The sequence below is a fragment of the Exophiala oligosperma genome (genome assembly GCF_000835515.1).
Source record: "Exophiala oligosperma strain CBS 72588 unplaced genomic scaffold supercont1.6, whole genome shotgun sequence".
Classification (NCBI taxonomy): Eukaryota; Fungi; Ascomycota; class Eurotiomycetes; order Chaetothyriales; family Herpotrichiellaceae; genus Exophiala; species Exophiala oligosperma.
The window spans coordinates 1,948,885-1,970,840 of NW_015622823.1; the positions used below are offsets into that span (position 1 = coordinate 1,948,885).

A 21,956-nucleotide genomic window follows, 5' to 3' on the forward strand; every position below is an offset into this window, starting at 1 on the left:
TTTCTTGCTGTAGGGTCTGCCGCAAGCGGCTCAAGAGTTTGGTGCAGAAGGAGGAGGAGGATGACGATGATGACGACGACGACGTATGTACACACACACGATCGATTTATCGAGCAAGTCTAGGTAGGTTGCATGTTGTCGGAACCAGCTGAACACCTAGCATGTACGGAGAGCACGCGCGAAAAGGGGGAAAAAGTAAAAAAATCATACGGACGAGAGAGATGGAATGATTCTTTTGCATGTGTGTGAGACGATCCTTGTGGCCATCCCAAAGTACCGCCTTTGTTAGAGAACAACGTACAGTGTATGTCCGCGCGAGAAGTGAAGGTGTAAGAAGAAACAACAAGCAAGAAAAGATAAAAGATACCAAATCAAAAAAGTCCAACCCCTGTCCCCCCTGAATTCCAGTATCTCCCTCGTAAGACCCTCACCTATATATGAATACAAAGAACGAATACCAACCCTAGGTCCCCAACAGCTTGATGTACACACACACACGACGGGTAGCATGGGGGGAAAAGCACTCCAAGAGATATCCCTTCAGAATTGGTGGGTTTTCAGATGAGCACCAACATGAGCATGAGCGTGTCTCTTCTTGATAACTGAACTGGCTCTTTTCGTGGTTGATTTCTTGGTCCAGACACTCAAAGCTCCGGGTCCACCACAAATTTGTTCTCCGTCACCAGTGCATGCCATGCTACACTTGTCTCCTGACAATTGCTCAAGACCGGAAGTGACGTCGGCGGCACCACAGAAACATTGACCTGCGTATTCGGTGCCCGCCACGGGAAAACCCGACTTGTCGCAGAAAGAAATGCACGCATCGTTTGTCATGTCGGGGCCGTTGAAATTCGACCACTGTGGGAGTGATCGCGGAGTCACGGTGTCTGTGAAACATCCCGAGTATGACCATGATGGGTTCGAAGAGGCTGGTGGTGTTGACGATGATGTCGGTGTCGCCGTGCTGGTAACGTTTGTGGTTGTGGTCGGAGATGAAGATGAAGAAGTCGAAGAAGATTTGGAGAGCTAATAGTAAAACAGAGAGATGATGCCGTTAGTTTTTGTCCTTGAATTTGTTAGGGGGCGATCAAGGGGGGATATGTGTGCATGACAAAAAAGACTGAATGTGCGAACGTGTCTTGTGGGTGGGTTGGAGAGCGGAGAGTGGAATCAAAAGGACAAAGTGTATATTGTGTTGGAAACTGGGCGGACTGGAGTGAACGACTGAGTGAGTGAGTGAGTGTGTGTGTGTGCGTGAGTGGGTGTAGTTTGGGTGGGTGATTGATTTCCTGGACATGACGGCTCATATACATAGAAGATGCTGTCAAATTGTATCCATTCTGCACCGACGGCTTCACCTGACATGGCGCTTATCAGATGGAGGCTGGTGGCCAAAGTTGTAGCATGTGGTCTGATGTAGGATGTGTGGTGTATGGTGTATCATAGTAGTCAAAATGCCAGATCATCAAACAAAATGGTTCTTTTAATTACCGAAGATGCCGCAGTAGAGACTGGTTGGACCACTGCAGTTGTCGCGAGAGTGGTGGGTTGTACAATAGCCTGAGATGAGGATGCGGTTGACGATGATGATGGAGCAGCGGCAGGTGAGCTCGAAGCTGGAGACGACGCAGTAGACGAAGCTGGAGCAGAGGCACCGCCAGAACCGCTGCCACCACCACCACCACCACCACCAGTGTTGACGCAATCACTGCCAGTACATTTCTGATAAAGCGAGATGAGGGCTGAACCACCACAGAATTCGCTTTCGTCACCTGAACACTTCATCTGACAATTGCCGACGACGCCAGGGACGGGCATTCCACTAGTAGGGATAGAATCGCCACCTATACAAAACACACAAAGTTAGCAATGTATTTCTGTGCTTGCTGATGAGAAGAAAACAAAAGACTTACAATAGCACTCTTTCGAGTATTCGGTACCTGCAACCGAGAAACCTTTACTGTCACAAAAGGCGACGCAAGCTTCATTGGTCATTTGATCGTTGGACTCACTGGCACCCGTGAGGATGCGGGTGTAGTAGTTGTCGGTGCCGCAACCCGTGTAAGACCATCCTTTGCCGGTGAGGTCGGTGAAGAAGCTCGCGTTGGACCCGGCACCTATGGTCGTAGGAGCACCGCAGTCGGTTTGTTGTTTGGCCGGTCCGGGCCCCTGTTGGACGGCGTTGCAACCGGGCAAGGCATCCAACAAGCCACTGACTGACTCGTCGACTTTCGGTTCGATCCGGCAACCCTCGGCCTGGGTGTCGGGGATCAGTTTGAATTCGGGGCAGTCCTCCACGCGACCGCTGTCGGCGGTGCAGGTGTCGACGGCACGTTGGAGGAGAGCGGGATCCCAGCCCATGATGAAGTCTCCGTGGCCGCCGTAACCCGTGGGATCACCCATGGACCAGACGAAAGGCTGGCTGTCTCCGTACCACTGGTCGGCGAACTTGCCAGTGTCCCAGATCACCTCGTAGAAGATAGAAATCAGATGGACCGGGAAGTCCGGAGGGCACGCGCCAGAGTTGTACGAGTTGGCCGGGTACGACATGTGAGATTTGTGGTCCGGGGTGTCGAGGTCCTTGCCGTTCCAGCACGACGGAAAGAAGACTTGAGCACGTAGACCGTCTGGGCAATTGTAGTTTGGGAACATGCCGGTCTCTGGCTTGGCCGGACCGTTGTAGTTGAGACAGTTGTAGCTGATCGCCTGTGAAGCAAAGTCGTCTCCGCCGCTGCGTTTGTACGGGTCTCCGGCGAGCATGCGGAATCCAGGCGGGAAGGCTTTCAGGGTCTCGCCATCACCTTGTCGTTGAAGATAGTACACGGTTGCGCCTCCGACCTGGTTGACGCTTTCAAAGGTGCCGTTCTGGTGCTGGAAGAATAAAGTCGGGGTCCAGTAGTTGCTGTCGTCCCCGATGACGGTACATGATGAGCAAGTGGAGGTACGAGTCGTGTTGTCGTCCATGGTGAAGTCGAACGCATTTCCTCCCATGATGGTGTGAAGATGGGAAGCCACCTTGCCAGGGCTGACTATGGGATCGGCCCGTTCGACAACGATCGGAGATTTGCATGGTAGTCGCCAGAATGCCGAGACTGGGGATGCAGCCAAGGCCGCAATCAGGCCAGCTGTGAAAAGAGCAGACATTTTTGCTTTTGCTATGCTGTGAAAAAGCACGTAGGAGTAGTGTCGGACTCGAGGGTGGTGGAGGGACAGAGAGTTCCGGAAACGAGTGACTGAATGTTATAAAGGGAGGAAGTGGGACAAAGAATGGGATGTGCACGATACAATCGCACTTGGAAATAAAGAACGAACGACAAGAGGTCACCGACCTCGATTCAGAAAAGGGAATGTGGTAAGGGGAAAGGGAACAAAGAAAGCTGTACCTAGTGAACAACAGTCGACGAAGAAGAGAGGGAGTATGGGCACGAAGAATAACATATACCAACCTCGGAGAATCTCACCACGACCGCCATCATCATCATCATATCTTTCGAACCCCCCCTCCGTAGACATGTCTGAAATTGCAGGTATAGAGTGGTATGCGGGTGTGGCCCTCTTTGCACAAAGGGCCAAGCCGCGGCCCCAATAAAGACTTGCTGTTCGCCTGATTCCGAGATCCCTCGAAGAACGGCGATAATACATAGCATAGATGTGGCACATCTGGACATTTCGACCCAATCTATGCAATAATATGTGGCGTCATGGGTGAGGAGTTCGAACAATAGTGGATCGGAACAAGGCGACATTTGCTGTCCAAGATACTGGGTTGTTCCATCTCAGAGTCTGGGCAAAGGACTAAGGATTAGGCTCTCGGCCGTTAATATCTTGGGTTGCAAAGATACAACATTGGTATCGTAGCTAGTAGGGTCAAAAGTCCGAAGAAAGCGATGAATACGGGGCACTAGTGAAGTTGCGAAGTGGAATGCCTGTTGGATCGGTCTGTTTCAAGTAGCCACGAGGCTGAGATGAAAGGCGGATGGAAATCTTGTCAAAGGGGGAAACTTTGGTTTCAGCTTTCAAGCCACAGTTGGTAAGTGATGAATACTGGGAAAGTCCATGTCAAGAACTGCTGCGGCTCCGGAGGGAACGCGGGCTGAGGAAGAGTCAGGATTGAGGCGTCGGGTCTCGGACTGAATCATGATTGTTGATTGACAGATGGACATATCCCCTCAGTCGAAGCAGATGAAGCGAAGCAGATGAGCCTGTGAATCTTTTGATTGACTTGATTAGTACGCAGTATGGAGTAAATGGTAAGATGAAATCTGCCCCTGAAGTCAGTGACTTCGGTTGTTGCGGAGTCTCGGAATCGCGGGAACATTTGCCCGGCAATCTGCCTGAGTAGGGGCCAAAGGGCTTCGTTACTGCGACCTTCCACCGTTCAACAAGCACATTTCCTATGCTGTTTTAATACCGGCAGAGACTTTGAGTTTCTTGTGAAACACCTATGAGGTCTCTAAGCATGGTAGCCACGTTCGTTGCGTCGAAGGCAGGTGAAAACACATTACCTCCCTACGCGGTCTTACGAGAAGCGCCAGAGAAGTATTTCTCCCGCTGGGTACGGGTTCGTATCATGTGGGAGATGAGTTCGAAACACCAATTGACAGGTTTGCCATTATAGATGTGGTCATAGATCATTATAGGATCCCAGGAGAAACCACAAGAATCAATTGCTTGCATTCATAATTGCCCATTGACTACCCCGTCCTTCAGACCGCATCCTCAGCTGGACCTCAATTTTCAGTTGAAGTCATCTTCCCTCACACGATCAATACCAGACCTTACGAAGCAGAGTGTTGAGAACTGGATCATTCATTGCGGGTGATGGTAAGGCGTAAAGAGTATCTCGACATTTTGGCTCTCGAGGCACATTACAGCACAACAACAACGACAAAATAACAAAAATCATTCCTTCGAATGTGACAATTGCACGTACCTCTCCTCGAGCCATTCTTTGGCCGTGTATACCTTCTCATCGACGATATTGTCGGCAAACTTCCCACCCACTCTGATCCTGCTGGCGCCTTCACCGTCGAATTTTCCCACGGGTTTCATCAGACTGTGATGTGTCGGCCGAACAAAGTACACGATGCTCACCCTCTCCATCCCGGCTTGGGGACCGGGAGACTCGACCACGCGGTGTTTTGCGCTTTTCAGAGCACCGTTCGAGAACGAAACCATGGCATCCCCGAGGTTGATGATCGCCTTTCCCGGCATCGGTTTGACGTACTCCCACTCCCCGATTCGCCCGGGCGTCCGCGACTCGATCTGGAGACCACCGAGCCAGTTGAAGAGAATGGTGACGCTTCCGAAGTCGGTGTGGGAGGCTAGCCCAATCTCTGATTTGGACTCGTCAGACGGGCGCTTCAGCGTGAGGCGGACGTGGTCCCCCGACGACTCCTCGAACCGGTTGAGATTCACAAAGATCTCTTCGTCGTCCTCGCCGGCCGCGCGGGCCAGCGTGCGCAAGATGTCCATGGCCATCTCGTGGGCACCTTTGCAGAAATCTCGCAGTAAGGGTCTCGCGTCCTGAATCACCTCCGGGTAAGGGTTGCTCGGTGCGACGTCAAAGAGACAATCTTTGCCGACGTTGAAAAACTCGGTCGTGTCGGGCCTCTGGCTCGCGTCCGTCTTCTTGACGCTCCCTGAAGGTTTGTACCCGAACAGGGCTTTCCTCCTGCGGAAATCGTACTTGTCCTTCTCCTCAAACGGGAGGGCGAACGTCTTCTTGCTGAGACCGTAGAGCTGTTCGGCGTCCATGACGAGTTTGGAGCCTGGATCCGAGTCGGTCATGTCGAGGTAGAAGAATCCATACGTCTGGCACGCTTTCCAGACGGCCGTCGTGGTTTCGGGGTCTTTGGCCAGGAGCTTTCGGGATGAGATTTCGGCAATTGGTGCATGGTTGAGACTCTCCGGAAATGGAGGAAGTGTGTCGTCCAGCTGCGTCGAAAGGGTTGTCGTCGTTGCTGTGGCCATATTGATCAAACACGAGGAATGATTTGCGGCGCGCACAAGGTTGTTTGTAGTTGTAGGATTCAGAAGCAGTGCCGGAATCCCTCTCTAAGTTTGCATTCTTGAGGACTTACGACTTCCTGGAATCAATTCCGCAAAGGATGCTTTCTCGGGGTCACTTTCAAGTGGTACGAGGACAAGTCAATGCTGGGGACTGGTGGCTTTTCTCCACATACAGCCAGCCTCCTCTCTCTCCGGCCCCCCTCCACACTCAAGACCCTCCGCATGATGCAATGCTCCGTGGGTGGGTTTAAAAGATGCTTCCACCATCAGATCCAATCATGGACTACACAAGGGATGTGTCGTACAAATCACGGAGCAAAGGTTGAAGTACCGGCCAGTGTGCGAGGACTTTACCAGGGCAATTGCCACACATACACACCGGCTTCCTATCCTTAACAGAATCCCCCTCGTCTTGATGTTGATGGCATCCATTGCTTCAATAACCACACCCTCGTCCTGGACAAGGAAACATGCTTATGGTACACGAGATGAGAGAATCATAAGCTTGAGAAAGAAACCAGAGATATAAGCGCCGCTGAGTCAGAAACACTTTTCAATTACATCGCCGGACATCATCATCCCCTACCTACGGAGTTCTTCCGATCTAACAGCGAAAATAACGATTCTCTTGTGCGTCAACACGCTCATGATGGTATCTACCTCGGGTGCGATGAAATAAACTCCAGCACATTACCATCAGAGTACTAGTATACCAAAACGGCCCAACGTCGTGTTTCAAGTGGAGTAGTTGAATCCCCATCGAGGAGCGTTGATGATTATGCCCATCAGACATCCCGAGATGATACCGGTGCAGGGTAACTAGAATGCAAAAAAAGAGAGCGAAATGTGTCAGCAAAAGTGATGAGATCTTTCCACAAGAACATCAAACACCATTTTTCTCAGGAAGAGAAGAGTTACGTACTGTAATGATCCAACCGCCGTAGATCCAGAGAACCATACGCCAATTGATAGTTCTCCAAGTGCCTGTACAGAGACCGACACCGACCGTGGCTCCGGTGATACATTGTGTAGTGGAGACGGGAAGTTCTGTTGAACACGAACAAGGAAATCAGCGCTGACATTTTGTGGAAATGACCAAGCAAGCAGAAGAAGAGGAGGAGATGGAGAAGGAGGGAGGCGAGGTGAGAAAGAGAATATGACGACGAAAAGCAAACACTTACTCAGCCGGGTCGCCATGATCACCGTGACCGCAGCACCGAGTTCCATCGAAAAGCCACGCGACGGAGAGTGTAGTGTGATGCGGTTACCCAGGTTGCGCATGATGTTGTAGCCGTAGGTCCACAGACCGATGACGATGGCCGCGCCGCCAAACACCAAGATCCAATAGGGCACGGGGACTTTGCTTCCCAACTCGTTGGTTCTCCAGATGTGGTAGATGGAAGTGTAAGGGCCGATGGCGTTGGAGACGTCGTTGGCTCCGTGGACGAATGAAGCCGCCGACGCCGTCAAGACCTGCAGGAACGAATACAAGTACTCGGCCTTGTTGTCGTAGTGGGACACGTAGGCGTGGGTCTTTTCGATGTCGCCGCTCAACAGGTTGGCCTTGCTCTGCTGGGAGATGATGTCTTGCTCTACGCCACGGAAGAAGACGCGCTTGAATTGCCAGAACAGGACAGCCGGAGAGAAGTTGCCGCCCTGTGGTCGGGGCCCGATGATTTCGAACTTGTCGGGGTTCCTGGGATCCTTCTTCTTCATCGCCATTGCAGCTTGTCCGGCGCGTCCAGAATCACTATCGGATCTGGTACTGTCGTCGGTGACCGGATGGGTCTTCTCGGAAAGGTGGGCTCCATGATTCTCTTCGTCGCCGAGCCTTGCCGCACCGGCGCCGGCGCCGTGTGCTTCGCGTTCTGCTTTGAGCTCTTCCATAGTCTTATGGCCATAGTAGTAATCCTTCGTGACTTGATAGTCCTCGGGTGGTGGGGTAGGTTCCGGACGCCACAGGAGAAGAGGCCCCAGTGGGATATGATAGTACTTTAATTCCCAGTCGCCCCTGAGCAGAACCCTGTAGAGCCAAGGACAGAAGAAGACGGCGACCAAGAGAGCGACGGCGGCACCAACGCCAAAGATGATCCCGATGGTTTCCGAGCCGGTGATGTCTATACGAGCAGAACCACCCTTCCAGACGATGAGCACTGTAGTTGGTTGTTGTTGTTGTCAGAAGAATTGTCCAAAGTCTCCCACGGCGGGCACCCCGCGAGCACTACTTACTGGTGATGAGGGCCGAGGTAATGCCAAAGTAGATGGGTATTGAAACGAGTGCCTTCATCAATGGATTGCGACGGATCATGACACCGTATTTAGTGACCAAGAATATGATGGACGAGAAGCCTCCGGCGCAGAATGGTGCGATGATCCAAGCCAGAAAGACCGACACGACGCCCGAGTTGACATCTCCTCCCCACCAAGTGACTTGACTCGCACCGACAGACGCAATGCCCATACCAATGACACCGCCCATGATTGACTGTGATCAAGTGACACGGTGATTAGTTTCCCAAGGTTTCAAAATGCGGGCTATCATGCACCCGGAGATTCATGGGGTGAGGGAGATATAGGCCGACGACTGGTCGACGACCAGCGTAGCAGTAGGGGAGCTTACATGAGTGGTTGAAACGGGCAGGCCAAGCTTGGTCGCAATCGTCAGGTAGATAGATGAGCCGATGACAGCACACATCATACCCAACATCAGCATCGCAGGATTGTCGTCGAATAGGTCCGGGTCGACGATCTTTGTTCGGATGGTATCTGCAACACGGGCACCGACGGCGACACTGTACCAACATTAACACCTGGTTTGGCCTTTATTCTCGAAAGTCTGCTCCTATGAGCTTGATGTCCGTACCTTCCAGCAAACTCCATCACCGAGGCAATGGCCATGGCTTGGAGGTACGTGATGGATCGGGACGAGACCGATGTCGCAAAGGAGTTGGCGACATCGTTTGCACCAATGTTCCAAGCATCTAGGAAGGCAAAGATGGTGCCCAGAGCGAATATGTAATCGAATTGTTGAAGCACCATCTTGGTGGTGGACTCTATGATCTGTCTGCGAAAGCTAACCTAGGGGTGAACGGGTGGTGGTAAGTAGAACTGGAAAGGACAAGAAGGAAACGTCTTGTCTTTTATCACCCGTTATGAGCACGAGATTTTCAAAATGGACACAACAGAATGATGGGTCTCGTCGAGGGCTCATGTAACTTTATCGCCAAGTTCCAGTCAAGACATCTGGATATCCATACGCGACCCTACCCTTGCCGTCTTGAAATACCAACCCTGTCAGGCCCATCCAGTCAGGATAAGACAAAGTCAAGTGTCACCGGGTCACCTTCAAAGACTGGATACGACCTTGAAGAACATCACCTTACTTACGGGAAGAAGCACCTCGGCCGGGGAGCTGGTATGCCATGAGAGCCAAGACATTCCGCCTACACAGCCCCTTGATCCTTTCGATCGAAGGCCATGACAGAAGGTTTGGAGCGTTGGACTCGAGAGCTAATGGTGAGCTCTTCTCTCGCCATGTGCTTCCCATGCCGGCGCCAGATTTGTGGATGCTCAGTGCCCTCAAGGTGACACTGGAGTTCGGCGCGGAGCATCCTTGACATCAGCCATGCGTGGCAGTGAGCAATAGCTGTGTCTGGGCGAAATCGCTCGGCATGCAGAAAATGGGCTCGACGGCATGGTAGCCAAAACGTCCTATCGCATGACAGCAAGCGTGTTGGTCTTCGGTCGAAATGTCGACGAAGCACGTTAATGTCGAGTCTACAATCCTGTGGTGAATGATCAAGTCGCGCCGTTGTCCAAACTTGATCCTAGGACCATTTCATGCCAGATCATGCCTCGCCTGATTCCAGAACATGGGTAACTCCTGGTTCTGTTCCGCCTTTCCAAAGCTGCCAAGGTTTCCGCTCGTGATGATGCCTCGTGGACGCCGCGCGGGATCATTTCTTGTGTTCTTGGCTTAAGACAAGCATTGTTGTTCAATCAATCCTGATAGACGAGGAACGTGAGAATGAATCGTATCGTGGTTGGCTCGAAACCGATCTCAACCCAAGCATTTCCCACCCCTCGCGGAACCTTGGCGATCTTCGCAGACTCGTACCAAGGTACGTACTAGTACTTTGTACATAGGCGCTGGCATGTCACGGCGAGGAGGACGACGTGGGTATGAAAGCGGACTCTGCGGAAAGACTGACGAATATATATCCCGTGGGGGAATTTTGCCACGGTCTGATCACCCAAAGTCGTTCCGTGTCCCTTTCAACCACTGTAGACTCACGGTCGGAGCATAGGAGCACGAGGTGTAATAGGTTGTCCTTCTGCCGCGTCCCGAGCACGGAATGGCTTTTTGCTTTTGTAGCCGAACGCCTGGTTTCGGAAGCCAAGATTCCCCGGATCCGAAGCCCGGAAAAACAGTCTCTCCGCGTCTCTTTTCGTCAATATCGCTGTCGACCATGCTACTAAACGCTTCGCGATGTTCGAACAGAGCCTCTAGCCCTCCCTCTTTGGATGGTGGCGTTGTCTTTCAGAAGACATTTGACAGACAATAGGCTCAGGCAACGGCGAGACCCCCACGGAATCTCCTTGATCTCGCAACAACAGGCCAGATAGTTTGATGATTGATAATCAACTTGTGAGAGCACATACGTAGCGGTAAATACCACGTAGTATGTAGGCAAGTTTGCGGAATATATGAATATAAAGACATGACATGAAGTCGGTGGCAGAGTATCTCAATCGCTCGTGTTGCCTCCATCAAACACGATCCATCAAATATCAACGAGTCGAGAATGTCTTTCCTCAAACGTATACTCGACCAAAAGCACAACCCTCCCAAACCCTCGACTGAGTCCTTTGCGGGCCTCACGCTCCTCATCACTGGCGCAACGTCTGGCTTAGGCCTCGAAGCCGCTCAGAAGCTAGCCGCGCTCCACGTGTCCCGATTGATCATAACCGCGCGTACCGACGCCAAAGGTCAAGCAGCGAAGCGCGAGATCGAAGCCTCTCTCGCTTCGGCATCTGAGGCCGCGGCTACCAGTAGTAGTTCGGCTTCGCCCGCCACGGAGATCATTCCCCTAAGACTCGACATGTCCTCTTTTTCAGGCGTCAAATCTTTCATGGACACTTTGCGCGCTCGCTTTCATTCGATCGACGGCGCCATCCTGAACGCAGGTGTGATGACGAGCGAATACTCCTCCGGTTCGGACGGGTGGGAAGACACCATACAAGTGAACGCTCTCAGCACGTTCCTCCTCGGCCTGCTCCTCTTACCTCTGCTCCTCTCCTCTGGGACAACCTCCGATACCGCGACCGACGGAAGTCCACGCAGCAGCAAGATCAAACCACATTTGACTTTTGTCTCGTCTGGCTCGGTCCACCTCATGAGCCCAAGCAAGATGTCAGACTTCTTCTCAAGCAAAACACCTCTCGAAGAGCTAAACAGCCCAAAACATTTCCCACCGGGACTTGCGGGTGCGAGTGCACAGTACGAGCGGTCCAAACTCATCCTCGAGTACGCCACGCGACATCTTGCAGCTTCAACCGCCCTCGGGAGCCCCAATGGACAGCAGCCAAGAGTGATAGTTAATACTGTCTGTCCCGGCTTGTGCAAAAGTGATCTAGGGCGACAATTAGCGGACAGCGCAGTCATCAGGATCATGACGTGGTGCGTGCATAGGTTCTTCGCGCGTACAGCCGAACAGGGTGCCAACTCATACACGACGGCATTGTCGGTAAGCGATCAAGGTCACGGACGCATGTGGAAGGACGACTGCGTGTACGACGACGGCCCGTTGCTCTCGAGTCAACAGGGTATCGAGTTCGGTGACAGGGTGTGGGCTGAAGTAAGTCAGGTCATGTTAAAGGCAGACGACCGCACCGGGGTGTTTTTGACTTAAGAGACTTGTTATTCGTCAATCAGTCATCGCGTTGCACTTTTGGTATAGAACAATCGTAAATCCAAACACTGTCCTGGTTACACACTGCATGCTGACTAGGGTTGTTTTGGATATAGAGGCATGGCCGCGGAGGGTGCGACTCTTTGGCTCTGCATCACCCGCCTGTCTCACATGTCAACCTTTCGGGGGGTGGGCGTACTCAACAGAGATGCACATTTGATAATGGGCTGAGTGACACGACTGCATCCTTTCTGCATGACACAATATCATTGCTTTTTTGTTTCCTGACCCGTGGGAGGTTAACAAACACATGTCCAGTCCGTTGCTTCTCGCGAGCACGACACGAGTTCATGCACCAATCAATGCCGGCCATCGGTTATGCAGGCTGGATGTGCTGGCAGCATCTGACAGGTGCATATGCTTCTCGGCGGGGGAGTCTGTACTGCATCGTCGCAGCTTGAACCATTCCCATTGCGAGGCTCTAGGCCCTTTGAGTTGCAAGTTGTCGACTCTTTTGCCGTCACCTGCGCGCATTTGCATCACGGACAACCTGGGGCGAGTATCAATCTTTTGCACCCATCGCAAAGACTTTCCCACATATTTTGCCTCTGTTCGCCCTTCGGGCTTGTCGGAGAAAGAAACAGAGCGAGAGGAAATCGATCAACCGGAACCAAAAAACCCCGCACCTTCAGCTTCGCCGAAAATCTGCCCTTATCATTCCGAGATATCCAAAAATTCGCCAGACAGTGAGATTCGAGATTCTTTGCCACTTCACCAAGCGACTTTTGTGACCTGTGTGTTGTCCCCTTTTCTTCGATATGTTTCGTTTGAGGGTGTCGGGGTTGACATGCAAGCAGTAAATGGCCACACCACGTGTCCCGTGTCGTCTTATCCCGGCCCCGAGTCCCACGAAGCCCAATGACAATTTGAAAGCGACGTCGCCGGATTGATCGGCAATCGTAGAGTTGAAATAATAAAAAAGCTTGACGGGACTCCGTCGTGCAAGGACTCCATGTCCTCCAGAAAGACAGCCATCAGATCACCCTCGGCGGTGTCGGTTGCGGACCATGACGATGCGAGATCCGTGGCCTCGACCAGCGGCAGCGATCCGGTACCACCGTTGACCCGTCCGGCGTCTTCCGCTTCCTCGTCGGACGCTACATTGGGCACAAGCATGGCCAGCAGCATCCTGGGCGACGGATATCTGCTCGATGCATCTCAGGACGGGACCTTGACACTGCCGGATCGATACCAAGAGGATGCGGATTTGCTTTGTCCTTTCCAGATACTCGACTGTTCCGAGGTCTTTGCGGACATAGTCCCGTTCAAGATGCACGTGTTCTCGCACTTCCGGGGACACGAGCTGCCCACATTCGCATCCTGTTTTCTCTGCGACAACAAGTATTACCAGTTGCCGGACGACGACCCGGCGCTCGCCTGGAACAACATGCTATCGCACATGGTTCATGACCATTTCCGAAACGGTCAACAGCTTGCCACGGTAAGGCCCGATTTCACTCTCATGCGGTGGATGTACTGCAAGAGAATCATCAATGAAATCCAGTACAAGCGGACGCAAATGGGTCCGGTGTCCATGCAGATCCCCGCCGCAATGAGCCTGAGAAGACATTTCAGGAATATCCCCGACCTACCGCAAGCACCTTCCGCCACACCGCCGCCCGCGGTCATGGCACACATGACTCGATCGGCGAGCTATCAAAACGAGGCATTCGTCATCAACGCTGGAAGAAGGTCCGAGAGACGTCGTCTCGACGCTACTCGAACCATGGGTCGAGCTCAGAGTTACAGCCGTTGATTCATTATTCGAGGAGACCAAATTTTTTCCTTTGGACGAAAATGAAAGATATTTCCAGCAAGCGAGCACTGATTCTCATGGTGCCATTTCATTAGTACCGGCATGCCATTAGGTTGTTTTGTGTTTTCACAGGCGTTTGATGATGATGCATCTTTCCGACAACAAGGGATTTCTATTGTGAATGTGATGACTCCAAATTGATTTCTGCAGGCAAGGTGGTCAATCAAGGTCTGCGTGCTTCATGCCATAAAGACGTCGGTATGTGTTGGCTCTTTTGTGCAGCATATTGGTCCAGTGCTCCGGAAGCAATCGAAGCAAGGAGATGGCTGCATTTGGTCTTACAATTGTATCATTCTTGCTTCTGTACTTGATGCAAAATTTGGCCGGGCTTGATACCGGTCCAGGACCAGGAAATACGCTGCGTCCGAATAGTTCACAACAAGTGTCTGTATCAATTAGAGAGAGCAAGAGTTTGATTCTTCAGTGAAAGATACAGAGTAATTATCAGTCCGCTGTCGTGTGTTCATTCAATAGTAGATGCCGACGCGGTTTTTAAGGGTTGCATGGTGAGCATTTGTGTGGGTGGCGGCGAAAATGATTCGTGATTCGATTTTAAAAAATCGAATCTGAGCACAGGAGGCTCACATTGATACCCATACTCCAGAGATAGTATTCGAGATGGAAAAGGGAGATAGAAGAAGTCGAAAAAGACTTCGAGGATGAGGTCAAGGGCTGCCAACGTCCTCCTTAACCCCCCTGATCCCAATCGGTGTTTCCAATCTCGGACGCGTGGCCACCAGCCAATCAGCTGTTGTGCTCCTACTCCCACCAATATGAATAAAAAGAACTGCTGACCAATTTCTAGACACCCATACGAGCATGATAGAGGATGATTTGATGACTCCAATGTCTACACCGGATCTAGCATTGCAATTGTACTTGTCTATCTACCATGTCCTCTTCCTCTCTTCCCGACCCCCCGGCGCCCTCGGAACTTTTGTCTCTGCATCGGTCCCCTGCTCTTCTCCACGCCCAGTCCTCGTCGCTGCTGCTTTGGATCACTCCTGGCACCTTTTACCCCTGGGCTTCGAGGGCTTCCAGAGCCTTGCATAATCTGCCTAGCCACTTCTCGTGCTTCGTCGACATCGAGGTCCATGGCACTATCTCTTTCCCTGGTCTCTTGCTTCGCCTTCTTCTGCATGCCGCTCTTAACCTTCAGTCTTCCCTTCTGTCCTCGGCGTATTGCGTCTGCACCAGAAACAGCATCAAGGTAAGCATTGATAGAAGTGTCTTGACCCTGGCCATCTGTGTTGGTCATGTCGATGTCGTCATCATCGTCATTGCCTCCTCCGAGTACAAGCTTGCCGTCCTCGTTAAACTTGGCCTTCGTCTTTCTTGAGCCAGTCTGACTATCTCGCAATCGACCAAGCTTCTTGCTCGAGATGTTCGCCATACTCTTTGGATCGAGCAAGTCCAAAGGTTCGTCATCCTCATCATCCTGTCTTATAAATTGCTGGGACCGCGATTTGCCCTTTGCCTGCTTGAATGACACGCCGGCCATCGTATCGTCGTCATCATCGCTCTGATCATCGTCATCGCCGCCCTCGATCTCAGAGTCATCATCATCGGATCCGTAGACAGCTTCATCAAATTCATTGTCATATCTCTCCCGTCCTTCGTTGGCTTCTGCATCCCCTCCCTCATCATCACCCTGCTTGTTCTTCTTTCGTGCACGCTCGCGCCGCTTTCGGATGTTGACTACCATTTTTCTATCGTCGCCGCCGACCCAACTCTCAACTTTGATTGAGTCGAAGCGTCTCATACAGCGATCCAGAATTCCTTTGACCTTCGCTCTCAACCTCCCCTTGTTCTCTTTACTCCAGACCATTAGTCCGGGGACTATGGTTCGCATCCGGGGCTCAAGCATCGTCACAGGTAACAAAACAACCATGACCTTGACGAACCCCAGCACGGCACGCACGATTTCCCGGTTGTTGCTTTGTAGAAACATCGTCACTGTATCGACAAGCTCTTCTTTCGTCTGATCTCCCAACTTGGCATGGTACTCCCATAAGAGTCTACTCAAAGCAATAACACTTGCAGCAACCATGTGTGGTGCAACACCCGCTAGGCCTGCGCTCACCATGGTGAACACCTCTTCCAACGTGGCTGGAGCATCAGGAGAATCATCTGGCATATGTTGAACAAGGCTGTTTCGTATGACTGTTCCCGATGGGTTCGCCGGGTCGGAGATCTTATCGGTAACTGCGATCAGGAGATCGAAACCTGCCGTCCGAGCTCTTTCATTAGAGTCCTTGCACGCGAGAACAACTTCACTTAGAATGCTGGGTATGAAGTGTAAATCCGAAAGGGGAAGGAAAGATGTAAGGGTTTGGATAGCCATAATTCGGTCCCTACGCGCAGGTACAGGAGTTGATTCAGAGGTTCGTAGGATGAGAGCTTGAAGTTCTGCGCTACGCGTTGTCAAAGCATCGGCGCCGGTTTCTGAGGTCGAGAGGCGTGGGATTAGCTTGTAAGCCTTCTTGATGAGTTGAGGGTCGGATTTCAGGATGGCAGGGTTCGTAAGAATGTTTGCCGATATAGAGAAGAGTGCTGCGAACGTTGAACGAGGGAGGTGGACGGACAGTGCAATGATGAGATCGAGAAGAGTGTGGCATGTTGGCGGTAACTTGTTAGTCGATGGCTGGTTGGGTTCTTTCTTGGGAGGCGGCTGATCCGGCTTGGGGAGTGCATCTTCGAGCATTTTTGACACACGTTCGAATGTGTCGATAAGATCCTTCTCCGGAGTGACGCTGAGGTAGGCGTTTATACATTGCAAGATGTATGTGCGGGATTGAGGGAGTGTCTGGCTATATACGTTGAAAAGGACGGCAAGAAGGTTGTTAGCAAGGGAGGCGAGATGTTGAATGTTTTTGGCCGCATCGGATCGGGACATCCGCCGTTCCAGAAGTAAGATGTCATCAGATAGATCTGATGCTAACAGGGCTTGGTTCGACTCGACCAGATTTTGCAACCCTCTGCACAGATCGACTCGTAGGTCCGTTTGCTGATATAGCAGATTAGAGACCATTTCGGCGAATGGCTGATCTACGGCGGTTTGTAGATCCAATGGCAGATCGCAATAGCCTGGTAAGGTCGCCCAGATTTGTTGCACAACTGTTTCGAATATCTTGATATCTACTGTCTTTTCGGCGCTTCCATGATCGATTATCCGTTGGTACATCGCTTCACTTAGTGGAACCAGCTCTGATCTGAAGTGGGAAAGGTACGTGTTGGACACGTGGTCTCGGAGCAGGGGAAGGAGCCAAGCTCGACCAGTCTGACCCGGCTTGGGCTTGATCAAATTGTGTGGAAGAATGGTCAGGACAGCACCAGGACCGAGGTTCCTGATGGCATGGCCGAGAACCTCATCGGCCTCTTTTTTGCCTTGAAAACCTTCGTTACTTCTCAGTTCGCCAACTGCCTTGACAATGGGAAGGAGGTATGGGTCACCACGCCATCGGAGAGCATCAAAAAGTGCCGCCAGTGCAGTGAAAACTTCCATCCACGCACTTTGATATCTGATAGACAACAATCCAAGGGCTTTCTGAGAAATTTGCTCGAACAACTTTTCGTCGAATATCGATGGCTCCGAGATCGCAGTGTCAGGCACACAGTTGGCGAAGAAAGAGATCAAACATTCCGATGCGGATATCCTAATGTTGTGAGCAGGGCTTGTCAAGAAAGCAGCGATCATATCCAAAATTTCAGGTAGTTTAGCAAAGGTATCCTCGGGATCGACCGCCGCAGCTGTGCCGTAGCCGCGAGATACGATAGCTATCCACGGGGGGGTTAATTGTGAGTCGTTCTGGGCCGGCTTTAATTCGATAATAGCATCCAATAGGCGTGGCAACTTGGACGATGAAACTTCATCCTGCATACCATCAAAAATGACCTCGAATACTTCAAAGGCGCTCATAACCAAGAAGTCGTTTCTCGAGCGAGAAATCGCCAGCAATAACTCGCACAGAGACTCGATTTTCTTACTTGGCCACCCACCAGAAGCCACGGCGATCAACTTAGTAAGTTGCAGCGCATGGATGACGGCGGGTTCATTGCTGTCATCCGGCCTGCCCTTTTGGCGTTTGGCTTGATGCGCCGAGTCCACCGCATTCTTCAGATTGTTTTGTGCGGCGACAGCGCACAGTTCTGCAGCTGGATGATCGATTGCTGGTCCTGGAGGAGGATTTTTCAATACTTTCGTTAATGCTTCCCCAGCTCGCTTTCTGATCTTCGGTCGTGGATCGATCGCTAGTGTGAGGAGGATTAGCACAGCCTGTCGTGGGCTTGCCTCAGTTTGTGGTAACTTCCAAGCAGCTGAATCTTGTGCCACCAGAAGAGACTCCAGGCACCCGATTGCCGATCGGAGGAGCGGTGCATTCGCAGTAGTGGCGCTTAATAAAGGTGCAAGGAGGGATATGATCGTATTGAACTGTGTTCGCAGGAGACTCGCCGAAACGTAGGACGTTACCAGGTCGAGGAGGTAGACGGCAGAAGTAAGGATCTCATTGTTGCTGTCTGGAGAAACTCCTGTGGAAGACTGCTTCAAGAGTGCAAGAAGGGCAGCAAAGTATGCTGTGGGTGTAAATTTGGTTTTCTGCTCCGACAGTGTTTCTTCGATGGACGAAAGGACTACCGCAGTCTGCGCCAATTAGAATCTCTTTGATGCTCGGAATTTTAGACTGACATGTTGTTGACTCTGAAGATTTGGCGATTTGATCTTCGACAACTTCTCCTCCAAAGACATCTTGACCGTGTAGTGCTGCCCACAAGACAAGTCTACACGGGGAGCGATGCGTCTTCTTCGCCTTGGGCAAAACTGAGTGCGGATGGAATTATTTTTTTGGTCCGGCAGAATCTCACCGCCTTTCCCCAACGCAGCCTTGTCATGTGATCAGGCCAGCTTTCCATATTTCATGTTCATACTGGCTCTCTCATTCTGGTAGATGTGACTACTGGCAAACAAGGAAAATCTCAATCTGGCCGTGAGCGCCTCTTGCAGCTCATCAGGCTTTATCGTCATCATTGAGCCAGTTCTCTATGATTGGCTCAGCGTCGAGGCCACAAGCCACCTTCCGAAAGTACATTCGGGTCTGTGCTACCGTCTGTCCGCTGTGTCAATCAACCGAGTATCTGCATGGGCATTGATGGAAATTCGACTGACTTTGCCATTGGCCTCTGCATACTTGCAGAGCAATTGATAATTGTCCAGGATCATTACTGCTCGCTTGTTTTTCTGCTCTCTGTCGCGAAACATTTTTGTATTTTCCCGGCTACGCTTACGTGGGAACTCTTTTAACTCGAGGAATTTAGTCGCGGGGGTCTGCGTCGTGCACAAGGCAGAGGGGCGTTCGGTGGTATTTTTTGGCGTACGAGTTGTTGGTACGCGCGCCGTATTGACAACGACATAGTCGTGGTCCAGGGCATAATCGAGGCTCCCTTTACGCTTGACTAGAAGTGTCCACATGGTTAGTTGCCGCTTTTAAAACTTGATCAGTATTCTTGTCCACGGAACAAAAGCAGCGTCCTACCTTTGGTTTCAATCAATGTCCATTCCCCGTCCATGGTTGAAGTCTCGACTCAAGGGTTGAAGGTGTGTAACGCAGGAGATGGTCATCCCCTTGTCTGCCACAAGGTCAAAGAACTTAGATTTGAGTGCAGTTGAGCAGCCCTTGGCTCCCAAGCGGGGTATTTTGTGTGGCATGCGCCTCTCGATGCCTCTGGCAGCAACCTCAAGGGCAGACGAGACCACCCGCGAATGAAAGCCACCTATTCTTGCTAGGGTCACTGCAGGGCTGCCTGAGAGTCAGGCATCGAACTTCAACAGGGTTGTTTTCATTGTTATCAACTGTACTGCTCTAAGCGCCTCCAAAAGATCGTAAATCAGTCAAAAGAGTCCCAGCGCAACCTCCAACGCCATGTTATTGCTCTGATCAAGTATCTCGTTACACGAGGTGGGTTGTTTTCTCTTCTTATCCTCCAGACTGTAACACTGTCCGCAACTCTTTCCATTTTGTGGCTACAATGGGACAGCCGTTACCACTCCCAAGACCTCCTCTGAAGTTCTGCAGCGCCACAGTACACGTGTCCAACCGGGTGAGCTGGTTTGCTATCGAACTGCCTGTGATAAGGGTCAGCACGTCGATGGATACAGACAAGTGACAGACTCACCGGCTGGGAATACGGAGCCAGCTTGTATCACCATGGATAGGAATGGGGTGAATATGTTCAAGTTTGGGGGACAGTCGCAACTATGCAGATATGTCAGTATACGCAATCAACTGACTTGGCTTTCTTGACTGACGGAATGAGCGCTCCCTTGTCTCCTACGCAGTTTGCAGTTCCATCATTGGCCTTGATGTTTGCAGTGACATTGAAAATCGGGCACGATGTGTCGTCGACGGTAGCAGCCCCATTCGCGCTGCCAGATACTGTTTCTGTCGATGTGACTGCGGTAATGGTTGATGTTGCAGTCATTGTAATGAATGTTGTTGCGACTCCGCTGCTGCCACTGCCACCACCACTTCCTCCTCCTCCGCCGCCACCTCCAGTCCGATCACCTCCGCCGCCACCGCCGCCGCCATCGCCGCCGCCATGATGTCTCTGAGCGAGGACCGAAAGGTACGGTAGTGTAATAGCGATGATATATACGAGGGCGAATTGCATGGCTGATGGCTCGGTATGCTGGAGACTTGTTCTGGTCAATGGGTTCTTGAAGTCCTGTTCAAGTAAAAAGCAATGATGTGCCAAGTCGAATGAATGTACAGCAGAAGAACCGAAGAAATCGCAACAGAGATAAAATACACGACCTGCGTGCAGAATGAGAAATGAACAGATTAATGCTTCACGTAGGTAGAGGGACTAGGGATGCATCTCGCTCCCAGCATGGAAACACGACAACATTTATATCTTCTCCAGGCCAGCGGTATTCGAATCTTAAGCATATGTTCATTGGCTGTCTATCCGTAGACAACGCGGACAGAGTGTGAGAGATGAGCGATATTCTCTTTGGCAATGGTCTTTGCATGACTCCTTTGCTTGGGGAGTCAGTTTCGTTACTGTTAGTGATGTTCTTTCTGAATGCGAAGGATTGGTCTTTAGCGAGGTTTTCTTGGGTTCGTGCTACGAGAGATACGATACATTTGGTGTTTCATGTCGCGGACGGCACGATATCGAATGTCGCCATTGGACAGCAATCAATCTGGAGCCTCGAGTATATCATGGTAGAGTTCCCGGAAGGATAACAAGATCACCGTTGTCTCTTTTGTTGGTTCTTCTCTTCGGATTGGACGACTACAATCGATGAGAGCGCGGCGCTAAGTCGATTGAAAACACCCTGGTTAGGGGTACGTAGGGCAGGGTACCCCCCAGAGTTCCGGGCGCTTAGATACGCGAGATAAGAGTGATAAGGGCGAAAAACGAGGCTAAAGGGGCCCAACTCGTAGCCTGCAAGCCACATTTAAGCTTAAGTGGAAGAAGAAAAGGCGCCTAAATTGAATATCTGAAGGTGCCCGTAAGTCTAAGCCACAGTTCGGGGCATATACGCCAGAGTACTGCAAATCCCATACGTCGATATTCTTGACCTTTCTTCCTCCAAGTAGCACGGGGATTGCAGATGTTCAGTACAGATCGACCTTGAGGATCATGGGCCATTTCAACTGCCGTGATCACCCACCGTTGCTGCGTCGCACCATTACATATCACTATCAAATCGTTTTGCTGCTGCGTTGTCATATGACGCGGGGTTCATTGCCTTTAGCTGGAGCCCAGAGTCTGGCAATGTAAGACTTTTCTGGACATATTTACTCACCGACCATCACACATTCAAGAGGATGTTGACTTTGCCTAGAAACGCCGAAACGACAAACATACAAACCTCATAATTTTCAACCTAATGGCTCCGTCGGATTTCTCTTCACAGACGTACTGGGAGAATCGCTTCCTCGCCAGACAAACCCCGTTCGAATGGCTTCTTGGAGTCGACGACACGACCGGTATTCTGGATCCGTTCATTCGCGACAATGTAGACCCTGAAAAATCTGCTGCTATTCTACATATTGGCTGTGGGACTTCTGACCTGTCCTGGCGACTGAGGGACTATGTCAGTTGTCCCAAGCAGGTTCACAACGTAGACTTCTCTGTTGAAGCCGTCAATA

The 21,956-nt window shown here is 51.3% G+C and overlaps 7 protein-coding genes across 7 annotated transcripts; 2 read left to right on the top strand and 5 right to left on the bottom strand.

Moving 5' to 3' along the window:
* Positions 1-383: 383 nt before the first annotated feature.
* On the bottom strand, positions 384-3,374 carry PV06_07123 (uncharacterized protein). Its single transcript, XM_016408310.1, has 3 exons — positions 1,914-3,374; positions 1,492-1,844; positions 384-1,026 (listed from the first exon to the last, which is right to left on the bottom strand). The coding sequence occupies exons 1-3, from the start codon at positions 3,142-3,144 to the stop codon at positions 541-543; spliced, it is 2,070 nt and encodes a 689-aa protein (XP_016261790.1). The 5' UTR covers positions 3,145-3,374; the 3' UTR covers positions 384-540.
* A 3,263-nt stretch (positions 3,375-6,637) lies between these two features.
* PV06_07124 (uncharacterized protein) lies at positions 6,638-9,051 on the bottom strand (the record flags this gene model as incomplete). The annotated part of the gene is made up of 6 exons (XM_016408311.1): positions 6,638-6,831; positions 6,935-7,059; positions 7,194-8,165; positions 8,242-8,497; positions 8,633-8,804; positions 8,876-9,051. The coding sequence occupies 6 exons, from the start codon at positions 9,049-9,051 to the stop codon at positions 6,748-6,750; spliced, it is 1,785 nt and encodes a 594-aa protein (XP_016261791.1). The 3' UTR covers positions 6,638-6,747.
* A 1,766-nt stretch (positions 9,052-10,817) lies between these two features.
* PV06_07125 (uncharacterized protein) lies at positions 10,818-11,924 on the top strand (the record flags this gene model as incomplete). The annotated part of the gene is made up of 1 exon (XM_016408312.1): positions 10,818-11,924. One exon carries the CDS (start codon positions 10,818-10,820, stop codon positions 11,922-11,924), a length of 1,107 nt encoding a protein of 368 aa, XP_016261792.1.
* Positions 11,925-12,455: 531 nt separating this feature from the next.
* On the top strand, positions 12,456-14,206 carry PV06_07126 (uncharacterized protein). Its single transcript, XM_016408313.1, has 2 exons — positions 12,456-12,718; positions 12,782-14,206. The coding sequence occupies exon 2, from the start codon at positions 12,937-12,939 to the stop codon at positions 13,738-13,740; it is 804 nt and encodes a 267-aa protein (XP_016261793.1). The 5' UTR covers positions 12,456-12,718; positions 12,782-12,936; the 3' UTR covers positions 13,741-14,206.
* Positions 14,207-14,683: 477 nt separating this feature from the next.
* PV06_07127 (uncharacterized protein) lies at positions 14,684-18,547 on the bottom strand (the record flags this gene model as incomplete). The annotated part of the gene is made up of 2 exons (XM_016408314.1): positions 14,684-18,442; positions 18,488-18,547. 2 exons carry the CDS (start codon positions 18,545-18,547, stop codon positions 14,684-14,686), a joined length of 3,819 nt encoding a protein of 1,272 aa, XP_016261794.1.
* Positions 18,548-18,806: 259 nt separating this feature from the next.
* PV06_07128 (uncharacterized protein) lies at positions 18,807-19,365 on the bottom strand (the record flags this gene model as incomplete). Its single annotated transcript, XM_016408315.1, has 3 exons — positions 18,807-18,905; positions 18,965-19,251; positions 19,332-19,365. The coding sequence occupies 3 exons, from the start codon at positions 19,363-19,365 to the stop codon at positions 18,807-18,809; spliced, it is 420 nt and encodes a 139-aa protein (XP_016261795.1).
* Positions 19,366-19,618: 253 nt separating this feature from the next.
* PV06_07129 (uncharacterized protein) lies at positions 19,619-20,658 on the bottom strand. The gene is made up of 3 exons (XM_016408316.1): positions 20,105-20,658; positions 19,972-20,051; positions 19,619-19,921 (listed from the first exon to the last, which is right to left on the bottom strand). The coding sequence occupies exons 1-3, from the start codon at positions 20,464-20,466 to the stop codon at positions 19,773-19,775; spliced, it is 591 nt and encodes a 196-aa protein (XP_016261796.1). The 5' UTR covers positions 20,467-20,658; the 3' UTR covers positions 19,619-19,772.
* Positions 20,659-21,956: the final 1,298 nt, after the last annotated feature.

What these genes read in the sequence shown, in the direction of transcription:
- PV06_07123 (XM_016408310.1), bottom strand. Translation starts at nt 3,144, where the DNA reads ATGTCTGCTCTTTTCACAGCTGGCCTGATTGCGGCCTTGGCTGCATCC. An exon ending in ATACTCGAAAGAGTGCTATT is followed by an intron (nt 1,845 to 1,913) that starts GTAAGTCTTTTG and finishes TGTTTTGTATAG; the next exon opens with GTGGCGATTCTATCCCTACT. An exon ending in TCTCTACTGCGGCATCTTCG is followed by an intron (nt 1,027 to 1,491) that starts GTAATTAAAAGA and finishes TTTTACTATTAG; the next exon opens with CTCTCCAAATCTTCTTCGAC.
- PV06_07126 (XM_016408313.1), top strand. Translation starts at nt 12,937, where the DNA reads ATGTCCTCCAGAAAGACAGCCATCAGATCACCCTCGGCGGTGTCGGTT.
- PV06_07129 (XM_016408316.1), bottom strand. Translation starts at nt 20,466, where the DNA reads ATGCAATTCGCCCTCGTATATATCATCGCTATTACACTACCGTACCTT. An exon ending in GACAAGGGAGCGCTCATTCC is followed by an intron (nt 20,052 to 20,104) that starts GTCAGTCAAGAA and finishes ATATCTGCATAG; the next exon opens with TTGCGACTGTCCCCCAAACT. An exon ending in TGGCTCCGTATTCCCAGCCG is followed by an intron (nt 19,922 to 19,971) that starts GTGAGTCTGTCA and finishes CCCTTATCACAG; the next exon opens with GCAGTTCGATAGCAAACCAG.